General features: G+C 37.7%; 1 protein-coding gene and 1 pseudogene across 1 annotated transcript; both read left to right on the top strand.

The window, feature by feature from the left end:
• Positions 1 to 9,898: 9,898 nt before the first annotated feature.
• On the top strand, positions 9,899 to 12,887 carry LOC122671896 (zinc finger AN1 domain-containing stress-associated protein 12). Its single transcript, XM_043869372.1, has 3 exons — positions 9,899 to 9,922; positions 12,181 to 12,306; positions 12,407 to 12,887. The coding sequence occupies exons 2-3, from the start codon at positions 12,202 to 12,204 to the stop codon at positions 12,854 to 12,856; spliced, it is 555 nt and encodes a 184-aa protein (XP_043725307.1). The 5' UTR covers positions 9,899 to 9,922; positions 12,181 to 12,201; the 3' UTR covers positions 12,857 to 12,887.
• Positions 12,888 to 13,121: 234 nt separating this feature from the next.
• On the top strand, positions 13,122 to 13,262 carry LOC122638441 (annotated as a pseudogene).
• Positions 13,263 to 13,847: the final 585 nt, after the last annotated feature.

Below are 13,847 nucleotides of genomic sequence, written 5' to 3'. Positions count from 1 at the left end.
GGCACGTTACTTTGGACCGGGTCTTTGGTCTCTGTAGTTACAGGTTTGCCGAGATTGCGATAATAGAAAGAAGAAGAAGAAGAAGAAGCTCCAGGGCTGCTCCGTGTTGCTTTCTCTCTAAGAATTTCGATAGCCCAAAACAAAACAGAAAGAGATTACGTCGAGTGAGTGACTAATCGAGACTCGAGAGTGAGTGGGGGACCAATTTTTTACTGAACATGGTGGGTTTAGAGTTCAGACTTTGGAATCTATGATGATTCATTTTTTTAGTTCCAGAATTACCCTTGATTTTCTGAAATTATAATAAACATGACATGGAAAAGCGAGGTAGTAAATGTAGTATATCGAGCACCGTCAGGCGGGGTGGTTGCATCTTGTCCCGTTATGGGGCCCAGTCAGTTCAGGTTTGGGCTTGGGAGTTGGGACTTGGGAGTTGTTCCTGTGTCCCGAATGAGATAAAAATAGTCCCTAAACTATTTATAATTGTAGTTAGTTCACGTTTCTTAGAGGTTAAGTGTTCATGTTATTTTATCCATTCTTATTATCTTTAGGAAAAAGTGTCCCTTTTCCCACCACCCCAGTGTTCCCCTCGCACATAAATTTTTTAGGGATGGGGTTTGCTTCCAGGCTGTGTGGCCCTTATGCCTCGCTGGACCAATGGGATTGCATATGGGCATTAAAGGGAGGAGTGAAATGGTCATTTTATTACCCTATATTGGAGGGTGTAGGGAAAGTTAAAGAAGAGATAATAAGAAGTTCCATGACCATGAAATAGTTTATGGGGTTGGTCGGAGAAGACATATATGTATCTTTGTTGTTAAACCAAACTTCTTTAATGTTGAAATGCATAATGTTTGTATGTCTCACATCCTGCAAAATTCCAAATAATTTGGCCTTTAGGCTGTTGGCGGAAGGTAAACACTCTACAACTACTAAAACAATATGTCCATCGAACAAAATGCTAACAGCTCATCCAAAAGAGTTTAGGCTTGGGTTAGATGCTACTACGCAAATTAAAATAGGATAACCTAGCATGGGGTTGGGGGGAATTCAACATAATAGGAGAAGGTAAAGAGAAGAAATATTACATATATCATCTTGTGAAGATTGAAAGGGTGACAAATATTTATGTCCGATAACCATTTAAGAATTGGCTTGATAACTTAAGTAGGATCAGCCTTAGCTGATTTTTAACAATCTTGTTTCTATCATGCCATATAAAATAACATGTAACAATAAAAACAGGAAAAAAAAAATTTTCAAAATTGTTTATCAAGAGCAGCCGAAGAAAACAGAGAAACACATAGATATACCAATGAGCAACTAAATAGAAACTCAGTTCTTAATCCCAGAGACCCTGCAACCCAAATACGTTTAGTCCAATCATACGAGAGAAAGAGGTGCCAGGTGGATTCAACACAAGAACCACAAAAAAACACAAGTAAGCTCGATCGAGATCCATTTGGAGAGAGTCGCTTTGACTAGAATTCCTACATTTAAAACACGTCAAACTAACAGTTTAAACTTAGGATGCAATTTGAATTTCCAAAGAAAATGCCACCACTTAGAGAAATGAGAATCATGGCATGACCGAATTTGAGTCCTAAGATATTTGGCAGCCAAATGAGTTGAGAAGTAGTTATCCCAAGATAAGGAACATCACCATCTATCCTCACCTCCTGAAATAGAGATCTTAAGAATTTCTTCAACAAAAACAGGTGTAAATAATTTAAACTTAGGATGTAATTTAAGTTTTCAAAGAAAACGCCACCAGTTTGAGAAATAGTTTTTCTTTTCTTATTCTAATCATGTGGATTCTATATGGATGATATCATTCTTTGTTCCCTCTTTCTTTCTCTGGTCTCTCATTCTTATATGGGAAAAGTCCCTCTGAACTTGAGGTGCAGGAATGCTACACATGTTAGATTTCTTTATTATGTGTTCTTTCTCTTCAAAAAACAGAAGAATAGAAATGTAATGTATGTGAAAAGACGTAACCTACACCTCATGTTCAAAGAACCCTTTCCCTTCTTATATAAATGACCATAGAGGGAGAGGTTTTTATTTTATTTTATTTTTTTTAATGTTGCTGGTATGGGAATAATCTCGCAAACCACATCAATAGCCGTGCATCTGTTTTTTTTTACAACTTCTTTCCACCGGAGTTACAGAACAAATCCATGACATGAAAGGGTGAAATGACTGCCCCATCCCCCAAAGAGTTTAGGCTTGGGTTAGATGTTACTGCGCAAATCAAAATACGATAACTTATCATGGGGTTGGGGATCAACATAATAGGAGAAGGTAAAGCAGAAGAAATATTACATATATCATCTTGTGAAGATTGGAAGGGGGACAATTATTTAAGTCCGATAACCATTTAAGAATTAGGTTGATAACTGAAGTAGGATCAGCCTTAGCTGATTTTTTAACAACCTTGTTTTTTCATGCCATATAAAATAACATGTAATAATAAAAACAGAAAAAAAAAAAAAAAAAAAGAAAACAAATTCAAGATTGTTTTTCAACAGCCACCGAAGAAAACAGAGAAACACATAGATAAACCAGTGAGAAACTTTTGTGTGATTACACTTTCATCAAAAAAAAAAAAAAAAAAAAACCCAGTGAAAAACTAGATAGAAACTCATTTCTTAATCCCAGAGGGCCTGCAACCCAAATACGCTTAGTTCAATCATACAAGAGAAAGAGGTGCTAGGTGGATTCAACACAAGAACCACAAAGAACACAAGTAGGCTCGATCAAGATCCATTTGGAGAGATTTGTTTTGACTGGAATTCCTGCATTTAAAACACGCCAAAAGAACAGTTTAAACTTATGATGCAATTTGAATTTCCAAAAAAAATGCCCCCACTTAGAGAAATGAGAATCATGGCATGGCCAAATTTAAGTCCTAAGATATTTGGCAGCCAGACGAGTTGAGAAGTGGTTATCCCCAGATAAGAAACACCACCATCTATCCTCACCTCCTAAGATAGAGATCTTAATAATTTCTTCAACAAAAACAGGTGGAAATAGTTTAAACTTAGAATGTAATTTGAGTTTCCAAAGAAAATGCCATCACTTTGAGAAATAGTTTTTCTCCTCTGATTCTAGTCATGTGGATTCTATGTGGATGATATCGTTCTTTGTTCCCTCTTTCTTTCTCTGATCTCTCATTCTTATATGGGAAAAGTCCCTCCGAACTTGAGGTGCAGGAAATGCTACACTCGTTAGATTTCTTTATTATGTTTTCTTTCTCTTCAAAAAACATGAATAGAAATGTAATGTGAAACGACGTAACCTACACCTCGTGTTCAAAGAACCCTTTCCCTTCTTATATAAATGACCACAGGGGGAGAGGTTTTTTTTTCTAATGTTGCTGGTATGGGAATAATCTCGCACACATCAATGGCCATGCATCTATTTCTTTTTACAACTTCTTTCCACCGTACTTACAGAACAACTCCATGACATGATGGGGTGAAATGACTACCCCATCCCCAACGAATGGTGGAAATCTCACTCCTATTGGTGCTTTCATGCACACTTCTATTGCTTCACGGACAGAAAACTCTTCCCCTAAAGATTCATTAGCAAGGTTTTGGACTAGCTTATACAATAAGAACTGCATCCTTATGTCATGCTATGAGATAAAAGCTAGGAATTATTTTAAGGAATTAATGGAAAATAGTAGAATATCTACTATCATCACGCTCGTCACTTGAGCATATGGCCACGCTCCAAGAGGAGGAACATGACATGTGGCACAAACATTACTCTTAATGAATGTGCAATGATAGTTTAGTTGATTTGAGTTGCACACTTGCACTCAGAAATTAGAATCAAGCAATGATAGTTTATAGTTGAGTTGATTCTAGAAATTAGAATCAAGGATGAGAGGTGGTTGTTGATGTTTATCTACTTTTCTTGCACTAAGCCTTATTCTTTTCAAACTCAAGCATTAACCGGATCTATACACAGATATCAAACTCTTCTTTCATCCTAAACCCACAGGTAAAATTGGGCTTTATGATCCTTCCATTGAATTGTCCTTAGAAAACTTAAGTGGGACCATTTCATTAGTGCTTTAGCTTAATTTTCTCCTCTATTCCCCATTTAAACCCAAGTATTGTTTCACATGTCAGCACAATTTTAGGAATCAAAATCAGATTGATAATAATTGGGATCTGTTGCGGGGAAGTCCGAGCTGCTGTCCACCTGGCCGAGCTAATCTGCTTAGGTAAACAATACGAGACAGAAGAGTGCTGGCCTGAGTTGATTAGTACACTCCGATGCCTAAGTTAGACCTCTACAACAGATAAATTCTCAAATTCAAAGAGTTTGAAAGTGAGAGAGAGTCCCCTTTACCTGGGAGATACATCACTATTTATAAGTTAAAATTATTAGATTGGTATGAGAATCATTCGTTTGTGTACAATAATTCAAGTCTTGCATAATCCTAGGTGTCATTCGTTAGTTTTGACATATGTCGGGTTGGGAGTCACGAAGAAAGCATGACCTTGACCAAGCTAGATGTTTGTTTAGGTTAGTTGACCGTACTGAGTTAGGTATTGGAGCCTTAAGTCTGATCTGAGTAGACTCGGCTGACCCGAGTGGACTCAGCGACTAGTCTGTTACGCCTTGTCTGCCTGCTCATCACTAGGTCAGTGGGTCTGCCTTGTTTTTGCTAATTAGTTTTCTACACTTTCTCATGGTCCGACCCGGGTTCTTTATTCGGTTCGGCTATGGGTCGACCCTCAACGTGTCATCTATTGATTGGCTAATCTCTATTATGGTTCATCAGAATCGGAATTGGTCTAGTCTGATTCCAATTCTGATCCATTTCTAGTTCTTCATGTGGGTCATATTGCCACGAAAATACGAGTGAGGTAAACCTGTACACATATAGCCAAGATAAAAAAGGCCAAAGAGATGATCAGAGTGGGCTCCAAGGGACTCTTCGATGCCTAAATCAGACTTTCGGGAAACAACACTTAAAGTGGAGCAAAAAGAGTATTAGGCTTAAAATTGTATGAATTCACCTGTCGCACTTTGAATACTATTCATCGTATGTTTTGAGTTCACATAAGCCTGAGGTTCACGTAGTCCTTAGTCCATGCATATTACGTACACTTGAGTTTGAGCTGGAACTAATGAACTGAATTTGTCTTTACTCACAGCTGGCATCATGGAGAGTCCCAGGTTGTTTAGCCATGTCGAAAGTCTTGGTCATGAGTGGCATGAGGAATTCGATCTCAACGATGTTCTTATGGCTTTTGAACCAATCACGTGTTGGGCTTGCTTACGTGGTTTAGGCTGGAGTCCCTATCACATGACACCTGTCATTGGTGAGCTAATATTCCGTATATTAGGTCACATACGAAGCACTCACACATTATAGAAACCCCATGTTAATCGTTACCAAGGTTTTAAAACTCGGAATCCGGAAAGGAATTGGTTGGAGAAGATTTGGATCCAAATCAGCTTGAACCAATTTAGGAATCAAGAATCTAAGCTATTTAATGGTGAAAATTGAATCAATCCAGGAATCGAGAATCAGCTGATGAATCAAACTGGTTCAAGATGGATTATAAAGAAAATGACTACGAATTGATCGATCCAATTTGATTCAAGAAGCAACGATTAGGAGCGATGGAAATTGAGATCAATGTCAGCCAATTATTCTACTCCAAGTCAGCATATTCATCCATTCAATTCCTGATTTTTAAAACCTTGGTTGTTATACCTTTTTACTCTAAGGGGTCAGCTCAGTTGGCAAAAGACCAACTCCTCAAATAAGAGGTCATGAGTTCAAACCATAGTTAGTAAATACGCATATTATACGCATACCCGAACGTTTCGATGAAAAAAATGCCGTATTACGTATAATACTTTAGAGTCGGGTAAATAGGCACATTTTAAGGGTTGTCATATGATACTCGAATGAAACGCATATAATACACGTATAATACGTATATATATATATTAAAAAAAAAAAAAACTAAAATCTATCTTAACCGTTAAACCAATTAATTCCTAATACTAACCGTTAGATTAAAAAAAAAACCTAAAATCTACCAAACCCTCGTCTCTTCTCTAGCGGAAAACCAAACCTCTAGCAGCTAGTTCCCCTTCTCCATTCCTCTCTGTCTCTTCTTCCTCTTCTTGAGTTCTGCCGGCGATTGTAGCGGTGGTTCTTTAGTTCGTCAAGATGGCGATTGCAACGGTGCACTTAAAGCAACAACTCTTAAGGTATTTTTTTGAAACCTTTTCCCTTCCATTCTTAAGATGTTTACAATAACACGAGGCAACTCGTTCGGTTTTTTTAAAGAAACTCAACCAAACGAAACATATAAAATCTGTGAGAACTCAAAGCTTTTCTTAGCCAAAAACTCCATTGATGTAGTTTAGAACCATACATTCTTTCTATTTTTGATGGTCAAAGAGACAGACTCTGGGATTTATTAAAGTCCAAATCCCATGAAGCATGAAATAAACTCATATTTAGTTAATATTTAATAACAAAACTCAATTCAACAGTAGAACTGAAACCTGAAATTAAAAATTGCAAATAGAATCTAAAACTACAGAAGAAATTAGAAAAAATGTGTTTGGATTATAAGCCTTGCTTCGTACAACATTTTACATTGTAACCTTTTATGTCCAACCAGGTAGCCTTAATGATGCAGGTATGAAAATATTCATTTTAATTCCTCACACATTATTGTTCCAATATTTGTTTCATTGCTGCTCAGATAATTAAATATTAGATCAAAGTACTTTTAAGTTTGAAATGCATCTTAGTTGTCACAGAGAAAATAAATATAAACTCAGAAAATTTTCAATGCCTAACGCATCAGCAATCAGTTACTTTGTCGATAACATATAGGATAACACAATAGATGATTGCCTTTGACATGTTTTGTTACTACTTAAGCTCATAAGTTGTTTAAGTCATACATACTTTGCTCCCCAATCATGTCATCAATCAGTTCCATGCAGATCACACCAATCAAACTATATATTTAGGCATATCAGTAAATGCTATTATTGTGTTTATTAGGTGTACATGTTTGTTGCATAGTGAATATGTCTATATTTTTGCTCCCGACTTTTTACAGAATAAACGTATTAAAAACGTATCGTATTGTCATAGCATATTATTGCATTGGATTTTTTGAAAAGTATTATTATCGCATAGTTTGTTTGACTATCATACGTATTCGTTCCCGTATTAATGTCATTCCCACACTTACTAACTCTGAAGTTCAACCCACCTTGGGGCTCCCCCCCCCCCCACCAATGATCAAGCTCTCCAATTCCCAAAAAGACAAAAAAAACCCTTAATTGTTACAGACTTGCGGTCTTGGATATAAGAATCAGATCGTCCATGGTTATATGTCTCTAAGGCCATGTTTGAAAGTCAAGAAAAAAGAAGATTCAAAATTTTTTTTTAATTTGAAGAAAGAGATAGGCACATAATTTAATCATTGTATCATCATATTTTTTTATCTTATTATATTTTTCTTTTCTTGAATTCCAAACATAGCCTAAACACTAAAGAGAGATTATGCAAGACAGAAAAATAAATGAGAAAGAAAGATGATCGGGACCCATACCAGTGCATGAGGGAGAATGTTGTCTGAAATGGGGTAATTTTATAATAGAATTACAACTTAGGTTACCGAGGAAGCACGAGGGGATTTTCTTTGAAAAAAGAAAAAGTGATCGTTGAACGTTCCACATTGCAATAGTGCAATCCACCAAACACTGCTCTATTATTGACATGTGTATATCTAATTGCCACTAAATAATAGAGACCGTCCAAAGTCTCCAAATCCAAATTCAAATTAAAATTTTTTTTTTTTTATTTCTTGTCAGAATTTTCTTTCGTGTGCTTCTTTTTATTTTTTCGAAATGACAACATACTTCAACCTCGACATTTGGTGAGGAGAGTGAAGCGTGGGGGCCGGGGGTGAACCAAGTTGGGGGGTCAACGTTAAGTTTCACATCATGCGGGATTAGGTAATCCAAGTGTGGGACCAGCGAGAATAGCAACTAGGGGTGCAAGAGGATCGGATTGGACCAGTTTTTTAAAATCCTAGTCCTATCCTGAGTTCTTTTAGCTGGGTCTTGCCGTGACCCAACTCTAACTTAGGACTTGGAAAATCTAACTCTGACCTGACCTTAGGGTTGGATTGGACTGATCTTGATTGATACTGATTATAGACGGAGGGGGGGGAGGGAAAGATGCATGGATTGAATTGAATTGAACTGGATTGATGAGACATTATCAATTTTACATAAAATAACCTTATAATAAAATATATTCACTCATTATCTTTATATATAATATATTATATAACAAAATATGTGTGATATTTAAAGTTTATAATATATATAATATATTAATATATATATTTTATAGTATAACTTAAAACAGGATTGGGTTGGGCCGGGTCAGGCTCAACCTGAGACGTCAACCTTGGTCCGACCCGATCCTAACTCAAGGCCAAAAATTTTTAGTTCTGACTCACCCTTAGTGCCAAGTATCTCAGCCCAGACCCTGTTCGGGCTCAGGACGACCAGGGTGAGTTTTGGCTGACAGGCCCAAAATTGCACCCCTAATGGCAACCCACTCGATCATCATTGTTGCTCCATTCCTTAGTTGTTAAAAGGTGACCCTTTTAAGATCATCACTGGTTTGGTTTGGTTTGATTTGATTTGATATGATGTTGATCTTTAATTGGTGGGTCCTCTCAGTTCCATCGTGGGATTGTGACCCTGTTGATAGGGTACTCTCCACCTGCTTTGTTGTTGTTGTTCCATTTGGGTTCTTTTCTCTTTTATCATCCGGAAGAGGCCTGGATGATTCTTTATCTCCTTCTAATGTCATATATAATATATGCCCAAGAGACCGCTGTTTAGGTGTGTAGTGCTTGGACACAATGTGGGTCAATGAGAATATACGTAGGGAGATTAGTTGGAATGGGATTTTTTCATTGGATTTGTTTGTTTTTGAGATAAGAAGAATTTATTAACGGTAGAATAAAGTTCCACAAAAGTCAGCATACAAAGAAAGGTCAATAAAAGGAGGAGAATCCCGCCAAGAAAGTTCAGATTGTAAATAGGAACCCAATGAAGCTAAACCGTCAGCCACAACATTTGCTTGCTTAAGAGTGTGGTTGTAAACCTGTTCAGACGATTGAGAGAAGACCCAACAATCGTTGACTCTGGACACGATTTTCCAAGGAATGCATGGCTAGAGTTGTGCCTTTGAGAATGTTAATAATCAAGAGATTGTCCCTCTCTATGATTTTTTCGTTCATTTGAGGTTGAAGGGAAAAAATACACAATCCTGTGTTTGGGTGCAACAACCATATGATCAATTATCGTTCTTTTTCCAATAATATATAATATGATAACAAATGTAGAAGGTTAATATAGACTTTAGAAGCATTAGAGGTACAAAAAAACACCCAATGTCATATCATATATTAAGAAGAGCACACAAACATACTAATATGCACATAATCATGTGTTTTACATAATCATTGCCTTAAAGAAAGACAGAGGATGAGCTTCTAGCTCAGTGGCAGGCTTCCACCCAGTGGGAGGTGATGTAATTCCAAGGAGTTAAGTGTCGACTCTTAACCACCCCCTCCCACTTTCTTGACAATAGTAGTAGTAGTAGTAGTTGTAGGTAGTTATCGATAAGTGGGCCTAGTGCCCCTTGATTGGCCCCTCATGGGTCCTTCTTTGGGTCCAATGTGGACCTTGCTAAAAATAAAATGTCAGAAAAAAAGTGCCTTTGCCTTCTTTCTTATATAAATCAAATCAAACCAAAACAAAGTGTTGTGTGTGTGTGTGTGTGTGTGTGTGTGTGTGTGTGTGTGAGAGAGAGAGAGAGAGAGAGAGAGTATGGTTTTAGATATCAGTATTACACCGACATGCATTGTATCGGTATGAATATTGATACCAACAATATCAATATTGTTTGTATAACCCATATCGGATGGTTTTGCCCCTAAAGATACCGAGACTGCACCCTTTTTTGTACATTTTGCCCCTATCTACACTGTGTCAGTGATTCATATTGAATCAATATTGGCATTAGTATCAGTGTTGGCCAAAAGGCCGATACCAAACCGATGCCTAAAAAGGAAATCCCGCTCTCCATGATGTTTGAATGCATACTCCCATTGCCCTCGCGTTAATGTAGGGGGGATACACGACCAAATAGCATTTTCTTGTCCAAAACTTAATCATTACTTTCTCATTAGTTTTTTTTTTTTTTATGATTTTTTGAATTTTTTTTTCATGTGAAAACAATTTTATAGATAAACAAAGAATAACAAAACCTACACATGTACTTAATTTTGAATGCCAATTGAATTATATAATGTGACAACAATAACCTATTTAAATTCAAACACATTTTTTCATCATTTCCTTACATTTACAAACAAAAAATTCCATCGTGTCACCGTGGCTTGTAGTAAGGTAAGGTCTCTAACTGTTAATGAAAACTCGAGATCAAATCCCACCTCACGTGGAATGGTTGGGTTGAGGAATTATCTTTGAACAAAAAAAATAAAAAACAAAAATTTCATCCTCTTGTGGGTGATGGTGTATTCTACACAGCACATGAAGTAGCAAGAGATTAAGTGGTTGCTCATAGAAGTATTAGTCAAAACATAAGCTCAGTGTATTATGTATAGAGGATGAACCTCATCACCAGGGGACTTTACAAGGCCTTTTTTTTAATTTTATTTATTTATTTATAAATTTCCATGGAACACTAACACTACATTTGTTTCAAATAGAAAATAAAAATTACTAAGAATTGTTTTGAATGTTGGGTGATTAGAACAGATATTTGTCAAATGGGAGATTAGTTAGGATCAAACTTATGTAAAAGTAGGTCCCTTGGTACTCTAAATTATTTATCGAGTTTGGATTCAATGGGAGCTGGCCATGTGGAAATAATTAAAGAACACATGAATGAATAAAAGTACAAGGAAAAGATGACAATATATGAAGGTGGTAAATGATTAAGTATTGCTATGAAATAAAAATTATGGTTAATACAATGTCCTTGCTCGGATTCGGCTCCTCTCCTTGGAGGGCATTACCCAATGAGTGCCCAATGAGGCATCCAAAGGCTGAGCTGTGTCGTACACATCCCGATAGCTAACTGAGTGTGTGCCAGGATGTGTGCGACACAGTCCTGCCGTTGGATGCCTCATTGGGCGATGCCCTCCAAGGAAAGGAGCCCAATCTGTCCTTTTTCAGTGGTTGGATTTGCCAAAGGATGCTTCCATGTGACACATTAGATGATATATATCCTGGATGGAACAACCACAAGCGAATAATTACCAAATTGATCTTTTGGGGAAAAACAGTACAAGGAGAGGTTTTGTGTATGGTCGTCCATGATTGTGCATCAAACTGTTGGATGTGGGTGAAGGACTGTATATCATGCACGATCGTGCTTATCTTATGATTTAATGTGTACCATGCACGGCCATGTACATAATAACCTTTTGTTAAAAATTATTATCATGATTAATGATACAAATTGCAACCCATGGAGGACATCAACATCATATGATTGTTTCACATCACCATTGATGAACTGGGTTAAGAAATCTAGTTGTTTTTATTGTTCAAGAATGTGAAATCGACCTAAAATGCATTTCAAAAATGCATACCAAACACAACCTTAAATCCTACAAATGTAGCCAAAAGATAGTTTAACACTACGAATGTTTAGTTAAGCCCATTTATTCAGAACAGGCCAACGTCCCCTAATTCGGGCCTTAATACTATAGGCCCAACTTGCAACATCGTCCGCCAAGGTCCACTTGCGAAAGCCTTTGTAAACCGTTGATTTGGAATAACTATATTTCATCATAACATCACACCGTCGTTCCGGCATTTTCGTCCCTAGGACCCAAAGCCCAATTGCAGAATATCCGAGAGAGTTCCAGATGTATCAGAAGATCTAATCTAATCAAAGTCCAACAGCTAACGCTTTTCCGTTTCGCGATGTCTTGAAACCCAAGCAAACAGAAACGTATAAAAACCAGAGAAGCTCTTACGAGAGGAAGATATTATCATTAACATTTTTCTCAAGGTTCTCAACTTCTCTTTGGATATCTTCTGCATTTCGTATATTCTCTAGAGAAAGCTATAATCATGGCCGGAGGAACGGAAGCTTTTCCAGATTTGGGAAAACACTGTCAACACGAAGATTGCCATCAACTTGATTTCCTTCCCTTCAAGTGCGACGGATGTCGAAAGGTAATTCAACTTCAAACCCAGGAAATAGATTTTGATTCATTTGAAAATTTTCTTTTAAAATTCGATGTTAAATTGGGGATTGGGCATGTATTGTACACAGGTATTCTGTTTGGAGCACAAATCCTACAAATCCCACGAATGCCCGAAATCTGATCTTAAGAGCAGGAAAGTAGTGGTTTGCGAAAACTGCTCTGTTTCGATAGAGACGACGGGGAGCAAAGAGGAAGATGAGAAGGTTGTCTTGGAGAGACATGAGAAGTCCGGAGACTGCTACCCATCAAAGAAGAAGAAACCCAAGTGCCCTGTGAAACGATGCAAGGAGATACTGACGTTTTCCAACACCAACACCTGTAGAATCTGTCAGCAAAAGGTGTGCCTCAAGCATCGGTTCCCCACCGACCACATCTGTAGAAAGGCGGTCCCTACGGCTGCCGCCCCTGGCACTAACAAGTTCTTACTTGCCCTGGCCACCAGGAAGGTTACCAATTGCGGGGCAAGCACTGGTTCCTCTAGTGCTAATTCTGCTCCCCCATCTGTAAAAGCCTATTGAGTTGCAAATAAGATGAAAGAGACCATGTATATCTTTACTTGATTGAGTTCGATAGTTAACCCCAAGAGCAAGAGGGGTGGATTATTTCCATTATCTGTAGAAGCCAATTGAGTTGCAATTAGATATCTAGATGAGATGATATTGTTTCTCACTATTTGTGTGTGGATATGGTTTGTTGGAAATTATTTAGTCCCACATCGGTTACGGTGAGAGAAGAATAGGTACGGGAAGGCTATAAAAACTTAAGGGTAACATAAACAGCAACATCTTTGCGCTTGGGGCAATGACGCAGCTAGTGAGGTATTAACCGAGGCGCGTCAATTGCTGGTTGAAAACTATTTCCAAACCCCCTCTTTGGCCTGGGTTCAGCCCACGGCCATCGAGAATTTCTGAAAGAGATCCCTCTAAACAAGGGTAAAGCTCTACAATACTTGGTTCCTAAATTTTTTTGTAAGAAAGGTGGGCGACCAACGGTACCTTGGGGCTGGAATTGAAGGATGTTAACCTAGGTTATAGGTTTGGAGTGAATTTTATTCTGACGGCTACTGTAGAACCATTTCCATACCCATTCCAAGTTTTTCCAAATTAAGAGCTGAAGATGCTTGTGCTGTGCGTAGCATGGTTTCAAGATCATTAAATAATCTGATTGTTCACAGACCCAGACCCTAGAAAATTTCTGGTTTTGGATCTAAAGCGTGGCCCAACCGTAGACAATCTAAAGAACCTTTTTCAGAACCTACTTAAACCAAGCATTCTTCTGGCTAAATCCACTCTCGTGTTCCTAAATTTACATTGGAGCTATAAATAATGCAATGCAGGAGCTTTACTCAAAGGGATTTCAGTAGATTATTATTTTGGGGAGCTATAACGATGGATCAAGGACTTAAAAGTCCAAAAAATCAGAGGTCATAGACTAACAATCGGAGTTCTCTGCCCTCCCCTTTTACCATAAAAACCTGAGTTGTCAAGAACTGAATTTTTTTTCTGCTGT

The sequence above is a fragment of the Telopea speciosissima genome, chromosome 8, assembly GCF_018873765.1.
Source record: "Telopea speciosissima isolate NSW1024214 ecotype Mountain lineage chromosome 8, Tspe_v1, whole genome shotgun sequence".
Lineage (NCBI taxonomy): Eukaryota > Viridiplantae > Streptophyta > Magnoliopsida > Proteales > Proteaceae > Telopea > Telopea speciosissima.
Note: the sequence above shows the minus strand (reverse complement) of the source record. Positions and strands in the feature narration are given on the sequence as shown.